Source organism: Lonchura striata, chromosome 25, assembly GCF_050655825.1.
Source record: "Lonchura striata isolate lonStrDom1 chromosome 25, ASM5065582v1, whole genome shotgun sequence".
Taxonomy (NCBI): Eukaryota; Metazoa; Chordata; class Aves; order Passeriformes; family Estrildidae; genus Lonchura; species Lonchura striata.
This window is the reverse complement of record NC_140727.1, coordinates 4,998,225-5,023,077: the sequence shown is the minus strand read 5'-3', so window position 1 is coordinate 5,023,077 and position 24,853 is coordinate 4,998,225. Positions and strand designations below refer to the sequence as shown.

The 24,853-nt window shown below is 55.3% G+C and overlaps 1 protein-coding gene across 11 annotated transcripts; it reads right to left on the bottom strand.

Moving 5' to 3' along the window:
• Nucleotides 1-561: 561 nt before the first annotated feature.
• On the bottom strand, nt 562-24,853 carry NCSTN (nicastrin). 11 transcript variants are annotated; one of them, XM_085560866.1, is made up of 19 exons: nt 24,693-24,852; nt 23,582-23,686; nt 22,148-22,271; nt 19,318-19,436; nt 18,742-18,887; nt 17,350-17,503; nt 15,699-15,808; nt 12,709-12,861; nt 11,940-12,044; nt 11,586-11,663; nt 10,060-10,232; nt 9,913-9,964; nt 7,434-7,536; nt 5,956-6,054; nt 5,139-5,226; nt 3,538-3,689; nt 2,884-2,985; nt 2,432-2,677; nt 562-1,150 (listed from the first exon to the last, which is right to left on the bottom strand). In XM_085560866.1, exons 1-19 carry the CDS (start codon nt 24,802-24,804, stop codon nt 879-881), a joined length of 2,493 nt encoding a protein of 830 aa, XP_085416992.1. In that variant the 5' UTR covers nt 24,805-24,852; the 3' UTR covers nt 562-878. The 11 variants fall into 11 exon arrangements, with proteins under 11 accessions (XP_085416992.1, XP_085416993.1, XP_085416994.1 ...); XM_085560869.1 differs by lacking the exon at nt 562-1,150 and adding an exon at nt 1,693-1,841 and having other exon boundaries at nt 24,693-24,853; XM_085560867.1 differs by lacking the exon at nt 2,884-2,985 and having other exon boundaries at nt 2,432-2,793.

The following is a 24,853-nucleotide window of genomic DNA, read 5'->3' as shown; positions in this document are numbered from 1 at the left end:
GATCCGGGGCTGACCCAAAACGGGGCCGGGATCGGGGCCCCATCCCAGAGCCGGGATCCCTTTCCCGGGCAATTCCCAAAATTCCCATCGGGATGGTCCCGCCTCAGCTTTTCCTCCTCTGGAATTGCCGGGAATGGGGGATTCCACCCAGGGATCCCCAAAATCCCACGAGCCCGGGAAGGTTCTGCCGGGATTTCGCTCATTCCCAGTCCCGGGAATTCCCGGGATTTCGCTCATTCCCAGTCGGGTTCCAGGCCCATTATCCCAAATTCCTGGCTCATTATCCCTAATTCTTGGGTCAATATCCTGAATTCCCCGTTCATCATCCCAAATTCCCGGTTCATTATCCCAAATTCCGGCTCCTCTCCAGCCTTTTGTGTCCTTCCCATCAGTTTTCCCAAAGCTTTTCCATGAATTATTTGGGAATCCAAATCCCGTCCCTTTTATCCACCTGATCCCAACCCCAAATCCCAAATTTCCCCAAATCCCAGCGTTCCCCCCCCCCAATTTTTTTTTTTTTTTGTGGCTTCAACAAGGGAAAAAACCTGGAAATAAAAAAGGTTCCTCGGGAATTCCATAGATTTATTTATAATATTTACAAATCCTAGGCAAAAAAGGGACTTTTCCTATCAGGACATTCCCAAACCCTCTGGAATTCTTCACAATTCCCAAACCCTCCCCCCACCCCTTTATCCCTCCTTTATCTGGATTTTGGGAAAAGCTCCACCCTAGAAAACAGGATGGGTCCAACCAGGAATTCTGGGAAAATTTTGGGAATTTGCCACTCAGGCAACCCGGAATTCATCACTCAGGGCGTGAATCCAACCAGGAATTCCGGGAATTTTTCACTCAGGGTGTTGGATCCAAATGGGAATTTCCTACCTAGGGCAGTGGATCCCACCTGGAATTCCGGGAATTTCCCCCCAGGGCACGGATCCCCCCTGGAATTCCGGGTTTCCCAGGACACCTCTGGCATTCCCAGCTCCGGGGGGATTCCCGAGGCTCTCCCGGAGGTTTTCCCGGATTTTCAGTATCCGGAGGGGCCGGGAGGGGCCGGGAGGCCGAAGAGCAGCGAGGCCTTGGAGTTGATGAGGAAGGTGCAGAGCAGGGACAGGAGCAGCACCAGCACCCCCAGCGCCAGCGTCAGCAGCTGGAAAACGGGATTTGGGAATTGGGATTTGGGAATTGGGAATTTGGGATTCGGGGATTGGGATTTGGGATATTGGGGATTGGGATTTGGGGATTGGGGATTTGGGGATTTGGTGCAGAGCAGGGACAGGAGCAGCACCAGCACCCCCAGCGCCAGCGTCAGCAGCTGGAAAACGGGATTTGGGAATTGGGATTTGGGATTTGGGAATTTGGGATTCGGGGATTGGGATTTGGGATATTGGGGATTGGGATTTGGGGATTGGGGATTTGGGGATTTGGTGCAGAGCAGGGACAGGAGCAGCACCAGAACCCCCAGCGCCAGCGTCAGCAGCTGGAAAACGGGATTTGGGATTTGGGAATTGGGATTTGGGATTTGGGGATTTGGGAATTGGGATTTGGGGATTTGGGGATTTGGGAATTGGGATACTGGGGATTTGGGATTTGGGGATTTGGGATACTGGGGATTTGGGAATTGGGATTGGGATACTGGGGATTTGGGATACTGGGGATTTGGGATACTGGGGATTTGGGAATTTGGGGATTTGGGAATTTGGGGATTTAGGATACTGGGGATTTGGGATACTGGGGATTGGGGATACTGGGGATTGGGGATTTGGGGATTGGGGATTTGGGGATTTGGTGCAGAGCAGGGACAGGAGCAGCACCAGAACCCCCAGGGCCAGCGTCAGCAGCTGGAAAAGGGGATGTTTGGGATATTGGGGATTTGGGAATTTGGGAATTGGGATATTGGGGATTTGGGAATTTGGGAATTGGGATATTGGGGATTTGGGAATTTTGGGATTTCGGATACTGGGGAGTTGGGGATTTGGGATTTTGGGATCAACCCAGGCTCCCTCCCTGTCCTCTGGGTGTCCCTGTGTCTGTCCCATCCCGTGTCCCATCCATGTCCCTGTCCCACCCGTGTCCCACCCGTGTCCCATCCCTGTCCCACCCGTGTCCCACCCGTGTCCCATCCCTGTCCCAGTCCCATCCCTGTCCCATCCCGTGTCCCATCCGTGTCCCTGTCCCATCCGTGTCCCCATCCCATCCCGTGTCCCATCTGTGTCCCTGTCCCATCCATGTCCCTGTCCCATCCCATGTCCCATCTGTGTCCCATCCCTGTCCCATCCCATCCCGTGTCCCACCCGTGTCCCTGTCCCATCCCTGTGTCCCATCCCGTGTCCCACCTGTGTCCCATCCCGTGTCCCACCCATGTCCCACCCGTGTCCCACCCGTGTCCCCCCGTGTCCCCCCCATGTCCCCCCCGTGTCCCGGCCGTCACCTCCAGCTCCCGGCTGGCCACCAGGAAGAGCCGGGCCCGCACGTCCTTCCAGCGGCTCTCGGTCCACGTGGAGAATTCCCGGGAATCCCAGCGGCGCAGCTCGAAGGCCGGGGACAGCGCGGGGGACAGACGGACACCGGAGCGGACACAGCCGGGAACGCGGGAGCTGGAATTCCCGTCCAGGGGGCCCTGCACCCACCAGTACTCGTACAGCTGGGAATGACACAGGGAAAACGGGAATGACAGCTGGGAAAAACGGGAATGACAGCCTGGGACAGACGGACACCGGAGCGGACACAGCCGGAAACGTGGGAGCTGGAATTCCCGTCCAGGGGGCCCTGCACCCACCAGTACTCGTACAGCTGGGAAAAACGGGAATCACACAGGGAATCACACAGGGAATGACACAGGGAAAATGGGAATCACTCAGGGAATCACACAGGGAATGACACAGGGAAAACGGGAATGACAGCCTGGGACAGACGGACACAGCCGGAAACGTGGGAGCTGGAATTCCCGTCCAGGGGGCCCTGCACCCACCAGTACTCGTACAGCTGGGAAAAACGGGAATCACACAGGGAATCACTCAGGGAAAACGGGAATCACTCAGGGAATCACTCAGGGAATCACACAGGGAATCACACAGGGAATCACACAGGGAATCACACAGGGAATTACACAGGGAAAATGGGAATCACACAGGGAATGACACAGGGAATCACACAGGGAATGACACAGGGAAAACAGGAATGACAGCTGGGAAAAACGGGAATCACACAGGGAATCACACAGGGAATGACACAGGGAATGACACAGGGAAAACGGGAATGACACAGGGAAAACAGGAATGACACAGGGAAAACGGGAATGACACAGGGAAAACGGGAATGACACAGGGAAAACGGGAATGACACAGGGAAAACGGGAATGACAGCCGGGGACAGCGTGGGGGACAGACGGACACCCCAATCCCAATCCTGGATTTGGATCACCTCGGGCAGCGTTCCCGGGTTTTTCCCGGGATCCCGATCCCGATCCCGGCTCACCTCGGGCAGCGTTCCCAGGGTTTTCCCAGATTCCCAATCCCGATCCCGATCCCGGCTCACCTCGGGCAGCGTTCCCGGGCTTTTCCCGGGATCCTGGCACTGCTCCCGGCTGAGGTTGGCGCTGGCCCCGGTCAGGTTGCCCAGCACCGCCTGCAGCAGCTGCGTGGTGTTGGTGGGGCTGGACACGGCCACGTAGTGCTGCGGGAAAGGGCCTGGAAAACGGGAACACCGGGAACAGCGGGATCGGGAACGGGAAAAACCGGGATCGGGAATGGGAACGGCGGGAACAACAGGATCGGGAACGGGAAAAACCGGGATTGGGAACGGGAACGGTGGGAAGAACGGGATTGGGAATGGGAACGGCGGGAACAGCGGGATTGGGAACGGGAGAAACCGGGATCGGGAACGGGAACGGCGGGAAGAACGGGACTGGGAACGGGAAAAACCGGGATCGGGAACGGGAACGGTGGGAAAAACGGGATTGGGAATGGGAAAAACCAGGATCGGGAACGGGAACGGTGGGAAAAACGGGATTGGGAACGGGAGAAACCGGGATCGGGAACGGCGGGAAGAACGGGATTGGGAACGGGAACGGCGGGAACAGCAGGATTGGGAACGGGAGAAACCGGGATTGGGAATGGGAACGGCGGGAACAACGGGATTGGGAACGGGAGAAACTGGGATCGGGAACGGGAACGGCGGGAACAACGGGATAGGGAACGGGAACGGCGGGATTGGGAACGGGAACGGCAGGAACAACGGGTTGGGAACGGGAGAAACCGGATCGGGAACGGGAACAGTGGGAAAAACGGGATCGGGAACGGGAAAAACCGGGATTGGGAACGGGAACGGCGGGATCAGGAACGGGAACGGCGGGAACAACGGGATTGGGAACGGGAACGGCAGGAACAACGGGATTGGGAACGGGAAAAACCGGATCGGGAATGGGAAGGGCGGGAAAAACAGGATTGAGAACGGGAACAACGGGATCGGGAACAGGAACGGCGGGAACAATGGGATTGGGAACGGGAACGGTGGGATTGGGAATGGGAAAAACCGGATCGGGAACGGGAACAACGGGATCGGGAACGGGAACAAAGGCAAAAATGGGATTGGGAACGGGAAAACCGGGATTGGGAACAGGAACGGTGGGAAAAACAGGATTGGAAATGGGAACGGTGGGAAAAACGGGATTGGGAACGGGAAAAACCGGATCGGAACAGGAACGGCAGGAACAACAGGATTGGGAATGGGAACAACGGGATCGGGAACGGCGGGAACAACGGGATTGGGAACGGGATCGGGAACGGGAACAACAGGATCGGGAACGGGAACGGCGGGAACAACGGGATTGGAAATGGCAGGAACAACGGGAAGAACGGGATTTGGAGTAACGGGAACAATGGGAACAGTGGGATTGGGGACAGCGGGATCGGGAATGGGAACAGCAGGAACAATGGGATTGGGAACAGGAATTCTGGCTCTGGGGAATGGGTAAAACAGGACTGGAAATGGGAATTCCAGCTGGGGAACGGGAATTCCAGCTGGGAAATGGGAATTCCAGCTGGCAATCCCAGCAGTAAAAAGAGAAATTGCAGCAGGAAGAGGAGGAATTCCGGCCGGGAATTCCCAAGGAAAAGCGGGATCGGGTCTCTGCTCACCCAGGATCCCCCTCTGGTCGGGTTTGATCAGGGACTGGAACCAGGAATTGTTGGAGTTGAGCAGGAATCCGTAGAGCAGCCGCGTGACCTGCCGGAAAACCCGGAATTCCCTCAGGGAACTTCCCTGGAATTCCCCAGGAAAAAGGATGGAAGGGATGGGAGGGGATCCCAGGAAAGGAGCTGGAATTTGGGGAGATGGGGAATCGAAGGGAAATCGGGAATTCCAGGAAAATTGGGAATTCCAGGAAAATCGGGGATTCTGATTCCAGGGATTCCAGGAAAATTGTGGACTCTGAGTTCAGGGATCCCGGGAAAATTTGGGATCCTAATTCCAGGGATTTCAGGAATACTGGGGATTCCAAGTCCAGGATTTCAGGAAAATTTGGGATCCTGATTCTAAGGATTTCAGGTAAACGGGAGATTCCAATCTGGGCATTCCAGGGAAATGTGGGGTCCTGATTCCAGGGATTTCAGGTCCAGGCATTTCAGGACAATTTGGGATCCTAATTCCAGGGATTTCAGGAATACTGGGGATTCCAAGTCCAGGATTTCAGGAAAATTTGGGATCCTGATTCTAAGGATTTCAGGTAAACGGGAGATTCCAATCTGGGCATTCCAGGGAAATGTGGGGTCCTGATTCCAGGGATTTCAGGACAACTTGGGATCCTAATTCCAGGGATTTCAGGAAAACGATGGCCTCGTGTTTCCAGGGATCCCAGGAGAACTGGGGATTCCAATCCCGGGGATTCCACCGCTGGGGAATTCCAGGGCAGGGGTGGATTCCCGGCCCGCAGCATTCCCGGGAGCGCATTCCCACCGTTTTGGGATCCGCCCGGATGCTCTCGGCGGCGCCGGCGGCTCCCCCGGCCAGCGAGAACAGAGCCCGGGCCACCAGCGTGGCCACCTGGGCCAGGGCCTGCGGGGGGCAACAAACCCGGGAATTCTGGGAATTCTGGGAATTCCGGCAATTCCGGGAATTCCGGGAATTCCGGCCCGGCCTCCCTCCTCTTCCCAAACCCCTGGGGATTTGTTCCCATCCCTTTCCCAAGCTTTCCTCCCTCTGCCAATCCCAAATCCCGCCCGGCTCCTCCCCGGCTTTTCCCGCCTGTTCCGCATTCCGTCCCCTCCGCTTCCCAGGAATGCCCGGATCCCGAATCCCAAACCCCAGGAATGTCCCAGATCCCAAATCCCAAGAATCCCCTGGATCCCAGGGATCCCCCAGGTTTCAAATCCCAAATCCCAGGAATGCCCCAGATCCCAAATCCCCAGTCCCAGGAATGTCTTGGATCCCAAATCCCAGGAATTCTCCAGATCCCAAATCCCAAACCCTAGGAATCCCAGCTCCAAAATCCCAGGAATCCCCAGGATCCCAAACCCCAGATCCCAAACCTCAGGAATCCCAAACCCCAGGTATTCCCGGATCCTGAATCCCAGGATCCCAAACCCCAGGAATCCCCAGGATCCTGAGCCCCAGGAATGCCCAGATCCCAAACCCCAGGAATGCCCAGATCCCGGATCCCAGGAATTCCCGGATCCCAAACCCCAGGAATCCCCTGGATCCTGAGCCCCAGGAATTCCTGGATCCCAAACCCCAGGAATGCCCAGATCCCAAACCCCAGGAATGCCCAGATCCCACATCCCAGGAATTCCCAGATCCCACATCCCAGGAATTCCCAGATCCCAAACCCCAGGTATTCCCAGATCCTGAATCCCAGGAATTCCCGGATCCCAAACCCCAGGAATGCCCAGATCCCGTATCCCAGGAATTCCCAGATCCCAAACCCCAGGAATGCCCAGATCCCGAATCCCCAGATCCCGTATCCCAGGAATTCCTGGGATCCCAAACCCCAGGTATTCCCAGATCCTGAATCCCCAGATCCCGTATCCCAGGAATTCCCGGATCCCAAACCCCAGGAATCCCCTGGATCCTGAGCCCCAGGAATTCCCGGATCCCAAACCCCAGGAATGCCCAGATCCCGGATCCCAGGAATTTCCAGATCCCAAACCCCAGGAATGCCCAGATCCCAGATCCCAGGAATTCCCGGATCCCAAACCCCAGGTATTCCCAGATCCCGGATCCCAGGAATTCCCAGATCCCAAACCCCAGGTATTCCCAGATCCCGGATCCCAGGAATTCCCGGATCCCAAACCCCAGGTATTCCCAGATCCCGGATCCCAGGAATTCCCGAATCCCAAACCCCAGGTATTCCCAGATCCCGTATCCCAGGAATTCCCACATCCCAAACCCCAGGTATTCCCGGATCCCGGATCCCAGGAATTCCCGGGATTGGGCACCTGGGCGGTGTCGGTGACGAATTCCAGGCGCTGCTCCGGGCTCAGCCCCTCGGGATAGCGCAGCCCCAGGCTCTCGGCCGTGTCGTAGATGCTCTGGAAATACCTGGGAATAAACCCGGGAAAAGTCCGAGAAAAGTCCGGAATTCCCAGCCCGCAGGGAGGGAAAACCCCGCTGGGAAAAGGAGCCGGAATTCCCCGTCCGGGAAGGGTCGGAATTCCAGAGATAATCCCGAGGAATTTTCTGGGATTAACCAGGAAGGGTTGGAATTTCAGAGCTTTTCTTTTCCAAGGGATTTTCAGGAATTAGCCAGGAAGGGTCAAAATTCCTGAGCTTCTCCCAAGGAATTTTCTGGGATTTTAATGAGGAAGAATTGGAATTCCAGAGCTTCTCTTGGAAAGTTTTCTGGGATGAACGAGGAGCCCTTGGAATTCCAGAGCTTCTCCCGAGGGATTTTCCGGGATTAATGAAGAAGAGTCGGAATTCTAGATGGGAATTCCAAGGGGTTTTATCAATGAATTCCATGAGCTGGGAGAGGAAAATTCCCAAAAAATCCAAGGAAAAAGCAGGAATTCCAAGGGATTTTATCCATGAGTGCTTCATCATCCATCAACGGCTGATCCCAGCCAGAATTCCATGGGAATTCCAGATTCCCACATTCCTGGGAAAGCTGGGATGATCCCAAGGGATCCCCTCTGGGGCTTTTGGGATTCCCAAATTCCCGCCCCACATCCCAGAACTCCTCTGGAAAAGCCGGAGCGGGGTCACGGGGGGTGATCCCAAAAAAAACCCCTGGAAGCGGAGAGGAAACAGCTGGGAAAGAATTCCATAAAAATCGCCGGGAGCGGCCTCGGGAAGCGCAGCTGCGGCTCCGGCGCCGCCGGCTCCGGGCCAGGGAGCTGCTCCCAAAAAAAGCCGGAATTTTCTCCCGCCTGTCCGAGCAATTCCCTCGCGCTTGTCCGAGCATTCCCAGAATTCCCGTGGGAAGGGCCGGATCCGGCTGAAAAATCCCGGATTTTCAGCACGGGGTTCCCATGGGAAGCTGAAATCCCTCTGGAACACCCAGAATTCCTGGATTTGTACCCAGTGTGGAATGCCCAGAATTCCTGGATTTTACCTGTCCCAGAATTCCCAGATGACGTACCTGGCGTTCCGGGGTTTCACCTGTCCCACAGTTCCCAGAACTCCCAGAATTCCCAGATTTTCCCTGCCCCGTTATTCCCGTTATTCCGTACCTGTTGCGGAACGCCCCCCAATGGCCCCTGAGCAGCCCTGCCTGTCCCAGCATTCCCAGAATGAATTCCCGTTTTTCCGTACCTGTTCTGGAATGTGCCGCGGTGGTTGCTGAGCAGCCCTGGTGTTGGCCTGCCCCAGCACTCCCAGAATTCCCATTTTTCCCATTTTCCCTGGAATTCCGTACCTGTTGTGGAAGGCGCCGCGGTGGCCGGCCTGCAGCATTCCCATTATTCCCGTTATCCCGTTGTTATTCCCATTATCCCATTATCCCATTATCCCCGTTATCCTGTTATTCCGTTGTCATTCCCGTTATTCCCGTTATCCCGTTGTTATTCCCGTTATTCCCGTTGTTATCCCGTTGTCATTCCCGTTTTTCCGTACCTGTTGTGGAAGACGCCGCGGTGGTCGGCCAGCAGCATTCCCATTATTCCCGTTATCCTGTTGTTATTCCCATTATCCCGTTATTCCCATTATCCTGTTATTCCGTTGTTATTCCCGTTATTCCCGTTATCCCGTTGTCATTCCCGTTTTTCCGTACCTGTTGCGGAAGGCGCCGCGGTGGCCGGCCAGCAGCATTCCCATTATTCCCGTTATCCCGTTGTTATTCCCATTATCCCGTTGTCATTCCCGTTGTTATTCCCGTTATTCCCGTTATCCCGTTATTCCGTACCTGTTGTGGAAGGCGCCGCGGTGGTCGGCCAGCAGCGCCCCCGGCAGGTCTCCTGTTGTTATCCCGTTATTCCCGTTGTCATTCCCGTTATCCCGTTGTCATTCCCGTTATCCCGTTGTCATTCCCGTTATCCCGTTATCCCGTTATCCTGTTGTCATTCCCGTTATCCCGTTGTTATTCCCGTTTGGAATTCCGTACCTGTTGCGGAAGGCGGCGCGGTGGTCGGCCAGCAGCGCCCCCGGCAGGAGGCGCCGCGCGCGCAGGAATCGCTGCAGCGCCCCCGGCAGGTCTCCTGTTGTTATCCCGTTATTCCCGTTGTCATTCCCGTTATCCCGTTGTCATTCCCGTTATCCCGTTATCCCGTTATTCCCTGGAATTCCGTACCTGTTGCGGAAGGCGGCGCGGTGGTCGGCCAGCAGCGCCCCCGGCAGGAGGCGCCGCGCGCGCAGGAATCGCTGCAGCGCCCCCGGCAGGTCTCCTGTTGCTATCCCGTTATCCCGTTGTTATTCCCGTTGTTATCCCGTTATCCTGTTGTCATTCCCGTTATCCCGTTATTCCCGTTTGGAATTCCGTACCTGTTGCGGAAGGCGCCGCGGTGGTCGGCCAGCAGCGCCCCCGGCAGGTCTCCTGTTGTTATCCCATTATTCCCGTTGTCATTCCCGTTATCCCGTTGTCATTCCCGTTATCCCGTTATCCCGTTATTCCCGTTTGGAATTCCGTACCTGTTGCGGAAGGCGCCGCGGTGGTCGGCCAGCAGCGCCCCCGGCAGGAGGCGCCGCGCGCGCAGGAATCGCTGCAGCGCCGAGGGCGGCAGCGGCCGCGACGCCTCCGGCTCCTGCACCGACAGCCCCGAGCCCCGGGCGGCCCCGCGCAGCGCCGACAGCACGGACTGCACCTGGAAAACAGCGGGAATACGGGAATGTGGGAATGTGGGGATGTGGGAATGGCAGCAGGGACTGCACCTGGAAAACAGCGGGAATCTGGGAATGTGGGAATGGCAGCACGGACTGCACCTGGAAAACAGCGGGAATCTGGGAATGTGGGAATGGCAGGGATTGCACCTGGAAAACAGCGGGAATCTGGGAATGTGGGAATGTGGGGATGGCACCTGGAAAACAGCGGGAATACGGGAATCTGGGAATGGCAGGGACTGCACCTGGAAAACAGCGGGAATCTGGGAATCTGGGAATGTGGGGATGTGGGAATGGCACCTGGGAAAGAGCGGGAATACGGGAATGTGGGAATGTGGGGATGGCACCTGGAAAACAGCGGGAATACCGGGAATGTGGGGATGGCACCTGGAAAACAGCGGGAATGTGGGAATCTGGGAATGTGGGAATGGCAGCAGGGACTGCACCTGGAAAACAGCGGGAATGTGGGAATCTGGGAATGTGGGAATGTGGGGATGGCACCTGGAAAACAGCGGGAATGTGGGAATCTGGGAATGTGGGAATGTGGGGATGGCACCTGGAAAACAGCGGGAATGTGGGAATGTGGGGATGTGGGGATGTGGGGATGGCAGCAGGGACTGCACCTGGAAAACAGCGGGAATACCGGGAATGTGGGGATGGCACCTGGAAAACAGCGGGAATCTGGGAATGTGGGAATGGCAGGGATGGCAGGGATTGCACCTGGAAAACAGCGGGAACACCGGAATGTGGGAATGTGGGGATGGCAGCAGGGATTGCACCTGGAAAACAGCGGGAATACCGGGAATGTGGGAATGTGGGGATGGCAGGGATTGCACCTGGAAAAGAGCGGGAATGAGGGAATGTGGGAGTGTGGGGATGGCAGGGATTGCACCTGGGAAACAGCGGGAACACCGGGATGTGAGGATCACACCTGGGAAACAGCGGGAATACCGGGAATGTGGGGATGTGGGGATGTGGGAACGGTGTCAGGGATTGCACCTGGAAAAACAGGGAATGTGGGAATGGCAGCACGGACTGCACCTGGGAAACAGTGGGAATGTCAGGGAATGAGGGAATACTGGAAATGACGGGAATGGCGGGAATGAGGGGATGACAGCACAGACCGGATCTGGGAAAGAGCGGGAATGAGGGAATGATGGGAATGACGGGATGCTGGGAATGCCAGGAATGCTGGGAGGTTTGGGAATGCTTCCAATGCCAGCAATTAGAAATGCCAGGAATTCCAGGAATGCTGCGAATTCCAGGAATGCCAGGACTCCCGGGAAGGCCAGAACATTCCTTTGGGATGGAGAACATTCCCGGGATTCCGGGCTCACCTCGGATTCCACGGATTCATTCCGCCGGGAGATGGGATCCGTGTGCACCCAGAGCACGGAGTCGTTCCGCAGGGCCACCTGGAAAACAGCCCCCGGAAATCCGGGAAAATCAGGGAAAATCCAGCACCAGGGTGGGAATTCTGGGGCCCTCAATGGGAATTCCAGGAAAAAAATCAGAGCTGGGATGGGAAATTTAGGGAAAACTCAGGGAGTCCCAGGAAAACCCAGGGAATTCCAGGGGAGCACTCAGGGAATTCCAGGGGAAATTCAGGGGAAAATCGGGGGATTCCAGGGGAAATTCAGGGGAAACTCGGGGGATTCCAGGAAAAGGGAGGAATTCCCGGAATTCCGGACCTGGCCCAGCTCCAGGAAGGCGCCGATGTTCTCCAGGCGCAGCGGGAACTTGTCGTGCTCCATGTCGAACGCCAGGCGCGAGCTGCCGATGTAATCGAAGCTCTCCTGGAAAACGGGAATTCGGGAATGCCCTGGGGATGGGGAAACGGGAATTCGGGAATGCCCTGGGGATAGGGAAACGGGAATTCGGGAATGCCCTGGGGATGGGGAAAGGGGAAATTCCCGGAATTCCAGCATGGGGACGGGGAAAGGGGAGGGCAAAAGGGAAAGGGGAAAGGAAAATGAAATGGAAAGGGGAAAAGGGAAAAGGGAGAGGAAAAAGAGGAAAATGAAAGGAAAAAGGAGAAGGGGAAAGGGAAAGGAAAAGGGAAAGGGGAAATTCCAGGAATTTTGGCATAGGGAGAGAGAAAAGGAAACAGAAAAGGGGAAAAAGGAAGGGGAAAAGGGGAAAGAAAGGAAAAAGCAAAGAACGAAAGGAAAAGAAATGGAAAAGGAAAGAAAATAAATAGGAAAAAAGGGAAAAGAAGGAAAAGCAAAGGAAAAAATAAAAGGAAGAAAAAGAAACAGATAAAGCAGGAAAGAAACAAATAACGGGAAATGAAGCAGGAAAGGGAAGGAAAAGGAACAGAGAAAAGGAGCAGAGAAAAGGAGCAGAAACGGAGCCAATCCCCCCCAAAAACCCGGGAAAAAGCCATCCCAAAGGATCCAGGGCTGGATCCCGAGGTGCATCCCATGGAATCCCAGGGAATTCCGGGAATTCCGGGCTCACCCCCTGGAAGAAGACGAAGAGGACGTTCCTGGGCAGCTGCTGGGAGCCGGGGGCCGCCTGCAGGGCCTGGGCAGCCGCCAGCAGCGCCACGAAGGAGCCGACGGCCGCCTCGGCGCCCGGGGCCACGTTCCAGAAAAACGAGTGGCTGTCCACCTGGAAAACGGGAAAACGGGAGTGGGAACAGGGAAACGAGGGGCTGTCCACCTGGAAAACGGGAAAACGGGAGTGGGAACAGGGAAACGAGGGGCTGTCCACCTGGAAAACGGGAAAATGGGAATGGGAACAGGGAAACGAGGGGCTGTCCACATGGGAAATGGGAAAATGGGAGTGGGAACAGGGAAAATGGGAGTGGGAACAGGGAAAATGGGAATGGGAACAGGGAAACGAGGGGCTGTCCACCTGGAAAACGGGAAAACGGGAGTGGGAACAGGGAAAATGGGAGTGGGAACAGGGAAAATGGGAATGGGAACAGGGAAACGAGGGGCTGTCCACCTGGAAAACGGGAAAACGGGAGTGGGAACAGGGAAACGAGGGGCTGTCCACCTGGAAAAAGGGAAAATGGGAATGGGAACAGGAAAACGAGGGGCTGTCCACATGGGAAACGGGAAAATGGGAATGGGAACAGGGAAAATGGGAATGGGAACAGGGAAAATGGGAATGGGAACAGGGAAACGAGGGGCTGTCCACCTGGAAAACGGGAAAACGGGAATGGGAACAGGGAAACGAGGGGCTGTCCACATGGGAAACGGGAAAATGGGAATGGGAACTGGGAAAATGGGAATGGGAACAGGGAAAATGGGAATGGGAACAGGGAAACGAGGGGCTGTCCACCTGGAAAACGGGAAAACGGGAATGGGAACAGGGAAACGAGGGGCTGTCCACATGGGAAACGGGAAAATGGGAGTGGGAACAGGGAAACGAGGGGCTGTCCACCTGGAAAATGGGAAAATGGGAATGGGAACAGGGAAACGAGGGGCTGTCCACCTGGAAAAAGGGAAAATGGGAATGGGAACAGGAAAACGAGGGGCTGTCCACATGGGAAACGGGAAAATGGGAATGGGAACAGGGAAAATGGGAATGGGAACAGGGAAACGAGGGGCTGTCCACCTGGGAAACGGGAAAATGGGAGTGGGAACAGGGAAAATGGGAATGGGAACAGGGAAACGAGGGGCTGTCCACCTGGGAAATGGGAAAAATGGGAATGGGAACAGGGAAAATGGGAATGGGAACAGGAAAAGCGAGGGGCTGTCCACCTGGGAAATGGGAAAAATGGGAATGGGAACAGGGAAACGAGGGGCTGTCCACCTGGAAAACGGGAAAACGGGAATGGGAACAGGGAAACGAGGGGCTGTCCACCTGGAAAAATGGGAAAAATGGGAGTGGGAACAGGGAAACGAGGGGCTGTCCACCTGGGAAATGGGAAAATGGGAATGGGAACAGGGAAAATGGGAATGGGAACAGGGAAACGAGGGGCTGTCCACCTGGAAAATGGGAAAAATGGGAATGGGAACAGGGAAACGAGGGGCTGTCCACATGGGAAACGGGAAAACAGGAGTGGGAACAGGGAAACGAGGGGCTGTCCACCTGGGAAATGGGAAAAATGGGAATGGGAACAGGGAAAATGGGAAAGTTCCAGAAAAATGAGTGGCTGTCCACCTGGGAAATGGGAAAACGGGAGTGGGAACAGGGAAAATGGGAATGTTCCACAAAAGCGAGGGGCTGTCCACCTGGGAAATGGGAAAAATGGGAGTGGGAACAGGGAAAATGGGAATGGGAACAGGGAAAACGAGGGGCTGTCCACCTGGAAAAATGGGAAAAATGGGAATGGAAACAGGGAAAATGGGAATGTTCCAGAAAAATGAGTGGCTGTCCACCTGGAAAATGGCAATGTTCTGTAAAAATGGGAATGGGGGAGGTACTGTTCCAGAAAAATGATTTCCAGTGGATTTTACGGTATTTTACCATGACTTCTCCAAGATTTTTCTAAGATTTTCCCAAGGATATTTCCATGGGATTTCCTCACCATTTTCCCAGCACTTTTCCATCATTTTCCCCCAGGATTTCCCCAGAAATGTTCCCAGGATTTCCCCATGATTTCCCCATAATTTCCCCCATGATTTTCCCAGGATTTCCCCATGATTTCCCCAGGATTTCCCTGGATTTCTCCCATGATTTCCCCCAGGATTTCCCCAGGATTTCCCCAGGATTTCCCCAGGATTTCCCCCATGATTTCCCCATGATTTCCCCCAGGATTTCCCCATGATTTCCCCAGGATTTCCCCGGATTTCTCCCATGATTTCCCCCATGATTTCCCCATGATTTCCCCCATGATTTCCCCATGATTTCCCCATGATTTCCCCATGATTTCCCCAGGATTTCCCCATGATTTTTCCCATGATTTTCCCCATGATTTCCCCAGGATTTCCCCATGATTTTCCCAGGATTTTCCCCAGGATTTCCCCGGATTTCTCCCATGATTTCCCCAGGATTTCTCCCAGGATTTCCTCAGGATTTTCCCCATGATTTCCCCAGGATTTCCCCATGATTTCCCCCAGGATTTCCCCATGATTTCCCCCATGATTTCCCCAGGATTTCCCCAGGATTTCCCCATGATTTCCCCATGATTTCCCCATGATTTCCCCAGGATTCCCCCATGATTTCCCCATGATTTCCCCAGGATTTCCCCATGATTTTTCCCATGATTTTTCCCAGGATTTTCCCAGGATTTCCCCATGATTTCCCCCATGATTTCCCCAGGATTTCCCCGGATTTCCCCCATGATTTCCCCAGGATTTCCCCATGATTTTCCCAGGATTTTCCCCATGATTTCCCCGGATTTCCCCCATGATTTCCCCAGGATTTCCCCATGATTTTCCCAGGATTTTCCCCAGGATTTCCCCGGATTTCTCCCATGATTTCCCCCAGGATTTCCCCAGGATTTCCCCAGGATTTTTCCCAGGATTTCCCCAGGATTTCCCCGGATTTCTCACCCTGGTGGCCGCCAGGACCAGGCGCTGCTCGGGCGGCAGCCGGGCCGAGGCGTTGATGGGCTGCAGGGAGCTCCAGACGTTGTAATCCAGCAGGGGGTCACACACGATCTCTGGGAACGGGAAAACATTCCAGGGATTGGGAAAACTCCAGGGAAAAATGGGAAAACTCCAGGGAAGAAATGGGAAACTGTGATAAAAATTGCATTCCTGGAGGAATTCTTATGAAAAACACAAAGGGATTGCTGGGACTCAGGGAGTTCCAGATGTTGGAATTCCCAGGATTTCCTCTGGATTTCCCCAGGATTCTCCTCTGATTTCCCTGGAATTCTCACAGGATTTCCCCAGGATCCTCCCAAGATTTCCCTGTGTTTTCCCTGGGATCCTCCCAGGGTTTTCCAAGATTTCCCCAGGATTTTCCCAAAAAATCCCCAGCATTCTTCCAGGGTTTCCTCAGGATGTCCCAAGGTCTTCCCAGGATTCTCCCAGGATTTTTCCCAGGATCCTCCCTGAGTTCCCCAGGATTTCCCCAGGATTCTCCCAGGGTTGTCCAGGATTTCCCCAAGATTTTCCCAGGATTTTCCCCAGAATTTCCCCAGGATCCTCCCAGAGTTCCCCAGGATTTCCCCAGGATTCTCCCAGGGTTGTGCAGGATTTCCCCAAGATTTTCCCCGGATTTTCCCAGGATTTTTCCCAGCATCCTCCCTGAATTTTCCCAGGATTTCCCCAGGATCCTCCCAGAGTTCCCCAGGATTCTCCCAGAGTTCCCCAGGATTTTCCCAAGGTTTTCCCAGGATTCTCCCAGGATTTTGGCTGCTGACCTGGGCTAAGGCTGTAGCACCACTGCAGCCCCCGTGCAGCACTGACCTGGGCTGATGCTGCAGCCCCATTGCAGCCACATGCAGCCCTGACCTGGGTTGATGCTGCAGCCCCATTGCAGCCCCGTGCAGCCCATTGCAGCCCCGACCTGGGTTGATGCTGCAGCCCCATTGCAGCCCCATTGCAGCCCCGACCTGGGTTGATGCTGCAGCCCCATTGCAGCCCCATGCAGCCCATTGCAGCCCCGACCTGGGTTGATGCTGCAGCCCCATTGCAGCCCCATTGCAGCCCCGACCTGGGTTGATGCTGCAGCCCCATTGCAGCCCATTGCAGCACTGACCTGGGCTGATGCTGCAGCCCCATTGCAGCCCCATGCAGCACTGACCTGGGCTGATGCTGCAGCCCCATTGCAGCCACATGCAGCCCATTGCAGCACTGACCTGGGCTGATGCTGCAGCCCCATTGCAGCACTGACCTGGGTTGATGCTGCAGCCCCATTGCAGCCCCATTGCAGCCCCATTGCAGCCCCGACCTGGGTTGATGCTGCAGCCCCATTGCAGCCCCATTGCAGCCCATTGCAGCCCCGACCTGGGCTGATGCTGCAGCCCCATTGCAGCCCCATTGCAGCCCATTGCAGCACCGACCTGGGCTGATGCTGCAGCCCCATTGCAGCCCCGTGCAGCACTGACCTGGGTTGATGCTGCAGCCCCATGCAGCCCCATTGCAGCCCCGACCTGGGCTGATGCTGCAGCCCCATTGCAGCCCATTGCATCACTGACCTGGGTTGATGCTGCAGCCCCCGTGCAGCCCCATTGCAGCCCCGTGCAGCACTGACCTGGGTTGATGCTGAAGGCGCTCTGCAGCGAGCTGCGGCGCATGCAGGTGACGGTGCTGGCGGCGGCGTGCATGTGAGCCTGCAGCTGCAGCGCGCACAGCGGGAACTGCGGCGCCGCGCCCGGCGCCGGGGGCAGGTTGTGGGCTCGGAAACACTGCAGGAAACAGCACGGCAGCCTCAGCACGGCAGCTGCACGGCTTCTGTGGGGCTTTTGGGACATTTTGGGGGGATTTTGGAAATTTTTTCGGGGTTTTTTGCAAATTTCTGCGGATTTTTTGGGGGGGATTTCGATGATTTTCCCATGGATTTTTATGGGTCCCAACGGATTTCCTATGGGTATTTATAGATTGAAATAGGTTTGTATGGATTGTAATGGATTTTTATGGGTTTCAATGGATTTCAAGGGGTTTCAATGGATTTTTATGGGTTTCAATGGATTTTTATGGGTTTCAGTGGATTTCAAGGGATTTCAATGGATTTCAAGGGATTTTTATGGGTTTCAATGGATTTCAAGGGATTCCAATGAATTTTTATGGATTTCAAGGGATTTTTATGGGTTTCAATGGATTTCAAGGGATTTCTATGGGTTTCAAGGGATTTCTATGGGTTTCAATGGATTTTTATGGGTTTCAATGGATTTTTATGGATTTCAATGGATTTTTATGGGTTTCAATGGATTTCAAGGGATTCCAATGAATTTTTATGGATTGCAATGGATTTTTATGGGTTTCAATGGATTTTTATGGGTTTCAATGGATTTCAAGGGATTTTTATGGGTTTCAATGGATTTCAATGAATTTCAAGGGATTTCAATGGATTTTTATGGGTTTCAATGAATTTTTATGGATTTCAATGGATTTTTATGCGTTTCAATGGATTTCAATGGATTTCAAGGGATTTTTATGGGTTTCAGTGGATTTCAAGGGGTTTCAATGAATTTTTATGGATTTCAATGGATTTTTATGGGTTTCAATGGATTTTTATGGGTTTCAATGGATTTTTATGGGTTTCAATGGATTTTTATGCATTTCAATGGATTTTTATGGGTTTCAATGGATTTCAAGGGATTCCAATGAATTTTTATGGATTTCAAGGGATTTTTATGGGTTTCAATGGATTTCAAGGGGTTTCAATGAATTTTTATGGATTTCAATGGATTTTTATGGGTTTCAATGGATTTTTATGGGTTTCAATGGATTTTTATGCATTTCGATGGATGGCCCACTGACCTTTATGGATTTAAATTGATTTTTACGGATTTCAATGGATTTCCATGGATGCTCATGGATTTTTATGGATTTCAATGGAATTTTTGGATTTAAATCATTTTTTCACTGGAATTTTCCGGACTTGGAAGGGATTTTAAGGGATTTCCAGTGGAATTTTCCGGACCTCTTTGATGAGCTGGGTCTCGTTGGCGTCCTGCAGCAGGAAAATGGGGAAGGGAAAATCCTCGTAGGAGAGCCCGGAGCCGTCCGGGTTCCACTCGGAGCCGTTGCAGTGAGCGAACTGCGGCCCGTAGGAGTCTGAGTACAGCCCTGGAATTCGGGAAAAACGGGGTGAAAATGGGGAAAAATGGGGTAAAATGGGATAAAACCAGAGAAAAATAGGATAAAACAAGGAAAGAACAGTGAAAAATGGGGAAAAAATGGGAAAAACAGTGACAGAACTGTGGCCCGTATGCGTCCGAGTACAGCCCTGGGGGTAGAAAAATGGGGTAAAAAGGGAAAAAATGGGATAAAACGGGGGGAAAATAGGGGAAAATGAGGGAAAATGGGGAAAAAATGGGAAAAACAGTGACAGAACTGTGGTCCATACGAGTCCAAGTACAGCCCTGCAACGGGGAAAAATGGGGTAAAAATGGGAAAAAAAAGGAAAAAAATGGTGAAAATGGGGAAAAAAAGGAGAAAACCCAGGGAAACGGGGACGAATTGGGAAAAAGGGGGGAAAGTTGGGAATTTTGCTCACCAAATCCATCGTTGGGACACTTCAGTCCCGGGGAAAATCCTTGTTCAGGGGCGGGAGAGGCAGCGGCCACGGCCAGGCCGGAGATCCGGGAGCTTCCCTTCAGCCGCATCAAAATCTCCCTGGAAAAGGGAAACGGGGCTGGAATTTGGGATTTAGCCAGGGAAAAGTGAAATCCAGGCATAAATCAGGGAAATGAAGGGAAAATCCCAGGATTTTTGTCTTGTGAGGGCCCAAAATGGTGGAAAACCAAGAAGGCCGCAAATCCTGGAAATTCCCTTCAGCCGCATCAAAATCTCCCTGGAAAAGGGAAAATGGGGCTGGAATTTGGGATTTAGCCAGGGAAAGGTGAAATCCAGGCACAAATCAGGGAAATGGAGGGAAAATCCTGGGATTTTTGTCTTGTGAGGGCCCAAAATGGTGGAAAACCAACAAGGCTGCAAATCCTGGAAATTCCCCTCACGTGCAGCAAAATCTCCCTGGAAAAGGGAAACGGGGCTGGAATTCGGGATTTAGCCAGGGAAAAGTGAAATCCAGGCATAAATCAGGGAAATGAAGGGAAAATCCCAGGATTTTTGTCTTGTGAGGGCCCAAAATGGTGGAAAACCAAGAAGGCCGCAAATCCTGGAAATTCCCTTCAGCCGCATCAAAATCTCCCTGGAAAAGGGAAAATGGGGCTGGAATTCGGGATTTAGCCAGGGAAAAATCAGGAATAAATCCAGGGTTAATCAAGTAAATGAAGGGAAAATCCTGGGATTTTTGTCTTGTGAGGGCCCAAAATGGTGGAAAACCAACAAGGCCGCAAATCCGGATTTCGGAGCTGGGGAGGGGCTGGGATCCCGAATTTCAGAGCCGGGGAGGGCTGGATCCCGAAATTCTGAGACGGGGAGGGCTGGATCCCGGATTTTGGAGCTGGGGAGGGCCTGGATCCCGGATTTTGGAGCCGGGATCCCGAATTTCGGAGCCGGGGAGGGTCGGGATCCCAGATTTCAGAGTGTGGGAGGGCCTGGATCCCAGATTTCAGAGCGTGGGAGGGTCAGGATCCCAGATTTCTGAGCCGGGGAGGGTCGGGATCCCAGATTTCTGAGCCGGGGAGGGCCTGGATCCCGGATTTCTGAGCCAGGGAGGGCTGGATCCCGGATTTCTGAGCCGGGGAGGGCCTGGATCCCAGATTTTGGAGCCGGGATCCCGAATTTCGGAGCCGGGGAGGGTCGGGATCCCAGATTTCTGAGCCGGGGAGGGCTGGATCCCAGATTTCGGAGCCGGGGAGGGTCTGGATCCCAGATTTCAGAGTGTGGGAGGGCCTGGATCCCAGATTTCAGAGTGTGGGAGGGCCTGGATCCCAGATTTCGGAGCCGGGGAGGGTCTGGATCCCAGATTTCAGAGTGTGGGAGGGTTGGGATCCCGGATTTCTGAGCCGGGGAGGACTGGATCCCGGATTTTGGAGCCGGGGAGGGTCTGGATCCCAGATTTCAGAGTGTGGGAGGGTCGGGATCTCAGATTTCGGAGCCGGGGAGGGTTGGGATCCCGGATTTCTGAGCCAGGGGAGGGCTGGATCCCGGATTTCGGAGCCGGGGAGGGCTGGATCCCAGATTTCAGAGTGTGGGAGGGTCAGGATCCCAGATTTCTGAGCCAGGGGAGGGCTGGATCCTGGATTTTGGAGCTGGGGAGGGTCTGGATCCCAGATTTCTGAGCCAGGGGAGGGCTGGATCCTGGATTTTGGAGCTGGGGAGGGTCTGGATCCCAGATTTCAGAGTGTGGGAGGGTCGGGATCTCAGATTTCGGAGCCGGGGAGGGGCTGGATCCTGGATTTAGGGGCCAGGATCCCAGATTTTGAAGTGTGGGAGGGCCTGAATCCCAGATTTCAGAGTGTGGGAGGGTTGGGATCCCAGATTTCTGAGCCGGGGAGGGCTGGATCCCGGATTTCGGAGCCGGGGAGGGTCTGGATCCCGGTTTTCAGAGTGTGGGAGGGTTGGATCTCAGATTTCGGAGCTGGGGAGGGCTGGATCCCGGATTTCTGAGCCAGGGGAGGACTGGATCCTGGATTTTGGAGCTGGGGAGGGTCTGGATCCCAGATTTTGGAGCCGGGGAGGGTCTGGATCCCAGATTTTGGAGCTGGGGAGGGTCTGGATCCCAGATTTTGGAGCTGGGGAGGGTCTGGATCCCAGATTTCAGAGCGTGGGAGGGTCGGGATCCCGGATTTCAGAGCGTGGGAGGGTCGGGATCCCAGATTTCAGAGCGTGGGAGGGTCAGGATCCCAGATTTCTGAGCCGGGGAGGGTTGGGATCCCGGATTTTGGAGCTGGGGAGGGTCAGGATCCCAGATTTCTGAGCCAGGGAGGGTTGGGATCCCGGATTTCGGAGCTGGGGAGGGTCAGGTTCCCAGATTTCTGAGCCAGGGGAGGGCTGGATCCTGGATTTTGGAGCTGGGGAGGGCTGGATCCCGGATTTCAGAGTGTGGGAGGGTCGGGATCTCAGATTTCGGAGCCGGGGAGGGTCTGGATCCTGAATTTAGGGGCCAGGATCCCAGATTTTGAAGTGTGGGAGGGCCTGAATCCCAGATTTCAGAGTGTGGGAGGGTTGGGATCCCAGATTTCTGAGCCGGGGAGGGGCTGGATCCCGGATTTCTGAGCCGGGGAGGGTTGGGATCCCGGATTTTGGAGCTGGGGAGGGTCTGGATCTCAGATTTCGGAGCCGGGGAGGGCTGGATCCCAGATTTCGGAGCCGGGGAGGGGCTGGATCCCGGATTTCTGAGCCAGGAGAGGGCTGGATCCCGGATTTCTGAGCCAGGGGAGGGCTGGATCCCGGATCCCGGCGTTCCCAGCGCAGGGCACCTGGAGAAGAGGCTCCCGTCGAGCAGGATCACGTAGGGCGGGTGGGGGCCCTCGGCCAGCGCCCACGGCAGGTCCTGCTCCCGCTCCACCACGTGGATCACGCCCGTGTCGCCGCTCAGCGAGGCTGCGGGACCGAGCAGCCCCTCAGCATTCCCGCCCCCATCCCTGGCTTCCCGCGGAATTCCGGGGCGGGGGCCCGAGGGAGGGCTGCGAGGTGGACGTTTGGGAATTCTGAGGGGAAAAGTCCCGCAGTTCCTCGGAAATGCAGGAGAGGGGCACGAGGGAGCGAGGGGAGAGCTGCAGTGTGGAAATGGGGGATTCGTGCCCTCAGAATTCCAGGGAATCCCGTGGAAAAATCCCCGGGTTTGCATGGAATACCAGGGCAGGGGTGTGAGGGAGCGAGGGGAAGAGCTGTGGGATCAGCCCCTCAGAACTCCAGGGAATCCCACCGAAAAATCCACGGAAATCCATGGAAAACCAGAGAATTCCACAGAGAAATCGACGGAAAGCCAGGGAATCCCACTGAAAAATCCGTGGAAAAGCAGGGAATGCCAATGAAAAATCCCTGGAAATCCATGGGATACCAGGGCAGAGGCATGAGGGAGTGAGGGAAGAGCAACGGGGTGGAAATGTGGGATTTGTCCCCTCAGAATTCCCAGGAAAAGCAGGGCAGGGAGCTGAGGGGCTCTGATGCTGGCAGGATCACCGGGAGGCTCCTTCACCCCATCCCAGCATTCCCAGATTCCCAGGAATTCCCATGGATCTCACACCGGCAGGATCACCAGGAGGGTCCCTCACAGCCCTCACCCCATCCCAGCATTCCCAGATTCCCAGGAATTCCCATGGATCTCACACCGGCAGGATCACCAGGAGGGTCCCTCACAGCCCTCACCCCATCCCAGCATTCCCAGATTCCCAAATTCCCGGGATTTCTCACACTGGCAGGATCACCAGGAGGGTCCCTCACAGCCCTCACCCCATCCCAGCATTCCCAGATTCCCAAATTCCCGGGATTTCTCACACCGGCAGGATCACCAGGAGGGTCCCTCACAGCCCGCACCTCTCCAGCATTCCCAGATTCCCAAATTCCCGGGATTTCTCACACTGGCAGGATCACCAGGAGGGTCCCTCACAGCCCGCACCCCCCCAGCATTCCCAAATTCCCAGGAATTCCCATGGATCTCACACCGGCAGGATCACCAGGAGGGTCCCTCACAGCCCTCACCCCATCCCAGCATTCCCAGATTCCCAAATTCCCGGGATTTCTCACACCGGCAGGATCACCAGGAGGGTCCCTCACAGCCCGCACCCCTCCAGCATTCCCAGATTCCCAAATTCCCGGGATTTCTCACACTGGCAGGATCACCAGGAGGGTCCCTCACAGCCCGCACCCCCCCAGCATTCCCAGATTCCCAAATTCCCGGGAATTCTCACACTGGCAGCCGATCTGGTGCGTGGCGTTGAGCAGGCGCACGCAGGGCGCCGTGTGGTTCAGCGGGATGTAGATCTTGCGGTGCACCGAGTTCCCACGGACCGGGGCTGAAACACCGGGAATGGGAACGGGAAACACCGGGAATGGGAACAGGAAACACCGGGAATGGGAACGGGAAACACCGGGAATGGGAACTGGAAACACCGGGAATGGGAACGGGAAACACCGGGAATGGGAACCGGGAACGGGGACTGGGAACTGGGAATGGGAACCGGGAATGGGAACGGGAAACACCGGGAATGGGAACTGGGAATGGGGACTGGGAATGGGGATGGGAACTGGGAATGGGGATGGGAACCGGGAATGGGAACGGGAAACACCGGGAATGGGAACGGGAAACACCGGGAATGGGAACGGGAAACACCGGGAATGGGAACGGGAAACACCGGGAATGGGAACTGGGAATGGGGATTAAGAATGGGAATGGGGACTGGGAACTGGGAATGGGAACCGGGAATGGGAACGGGAAACACCGGGAATGGGAACTGGGAATGGGGACTGGGAACTGGGAATGGGAACCGGGAATGGGAACGGGAAACACCGGGAATGGGAACTGGGAATGGGGACTGGGAATGGGAACGGGAAACACCGGGAATGGGAACTGGGAATGGGGATTAGGAATGGGAATGGGGACTGGGAATGGGAACTGGGAATGGGGACCGGGAATGGGAACGGGAAACACCGGGAATGGGAACGGGAAACACCGGGAATGGGAACTGGGAATGGGAATTAGGAATGGGAATGGGGACCGGGAATGGGAACGGGAAACACCGGGAATGGGAACTGGGAATGGGAATTAGGAATGGGAATGGGGACTGGGAATGGGAACCGGGAATGGGGACCAGGAACAGGAACCGAACGGGAACGGGGATCGGGAACGGGAATGGGAACGGGAATGGGGATTAGGAATGCGAATGGGGACTGGGAACCGGGAATGGGAACGGGAATGGGAACAGGAACCGAACGGGAACGGGGATCGGGAACGGGAACGGGAACGGGAACGGGGACCGGGAATCTGCCGGTGCACCCCCGAACCGCCCGCCCGGGGCTCACCCGCCGCCAGCGCGGCCACGAGCAGCGCGCGGAGCACGCCCAGGGAATTCCGGAGCGTTCCCGGGGAATCCCGGCCCCTTCCCGGGCAGCCCCGGCCCGGCCCCGCCGCCATCGCCGCCCGCGGGCGCTTCACTTCCGCTTCACTTCCGCGTTGCCGGCGG

Excerpts from the sequence above, each read along its gene's own strand:
- NCSTN (XM_085560866.1), bottom strand. The coding sequence starts at position 24,804 with ATGGCGGCGGGGCCGGGCCGGGGCTGCCCGGGAAGGGGCCGGGATTCC. Across the intron at positions 23,687-24,692 it reads CGTGGCCGCGCTGGCGGCGG|CCCCGGTCCGTGGGAACTCG; the intron begins GTGAGCCCCGGG and ends CCGGTGTTTCAG. Across the intron at positions 18,888-19,317 it reads GTGTCCCAACGATGGATTTG|GGCTGTACTCAGACTCCTAC; the intron begins GTGAGCAAAATT and ends CCCGAATTCCAG.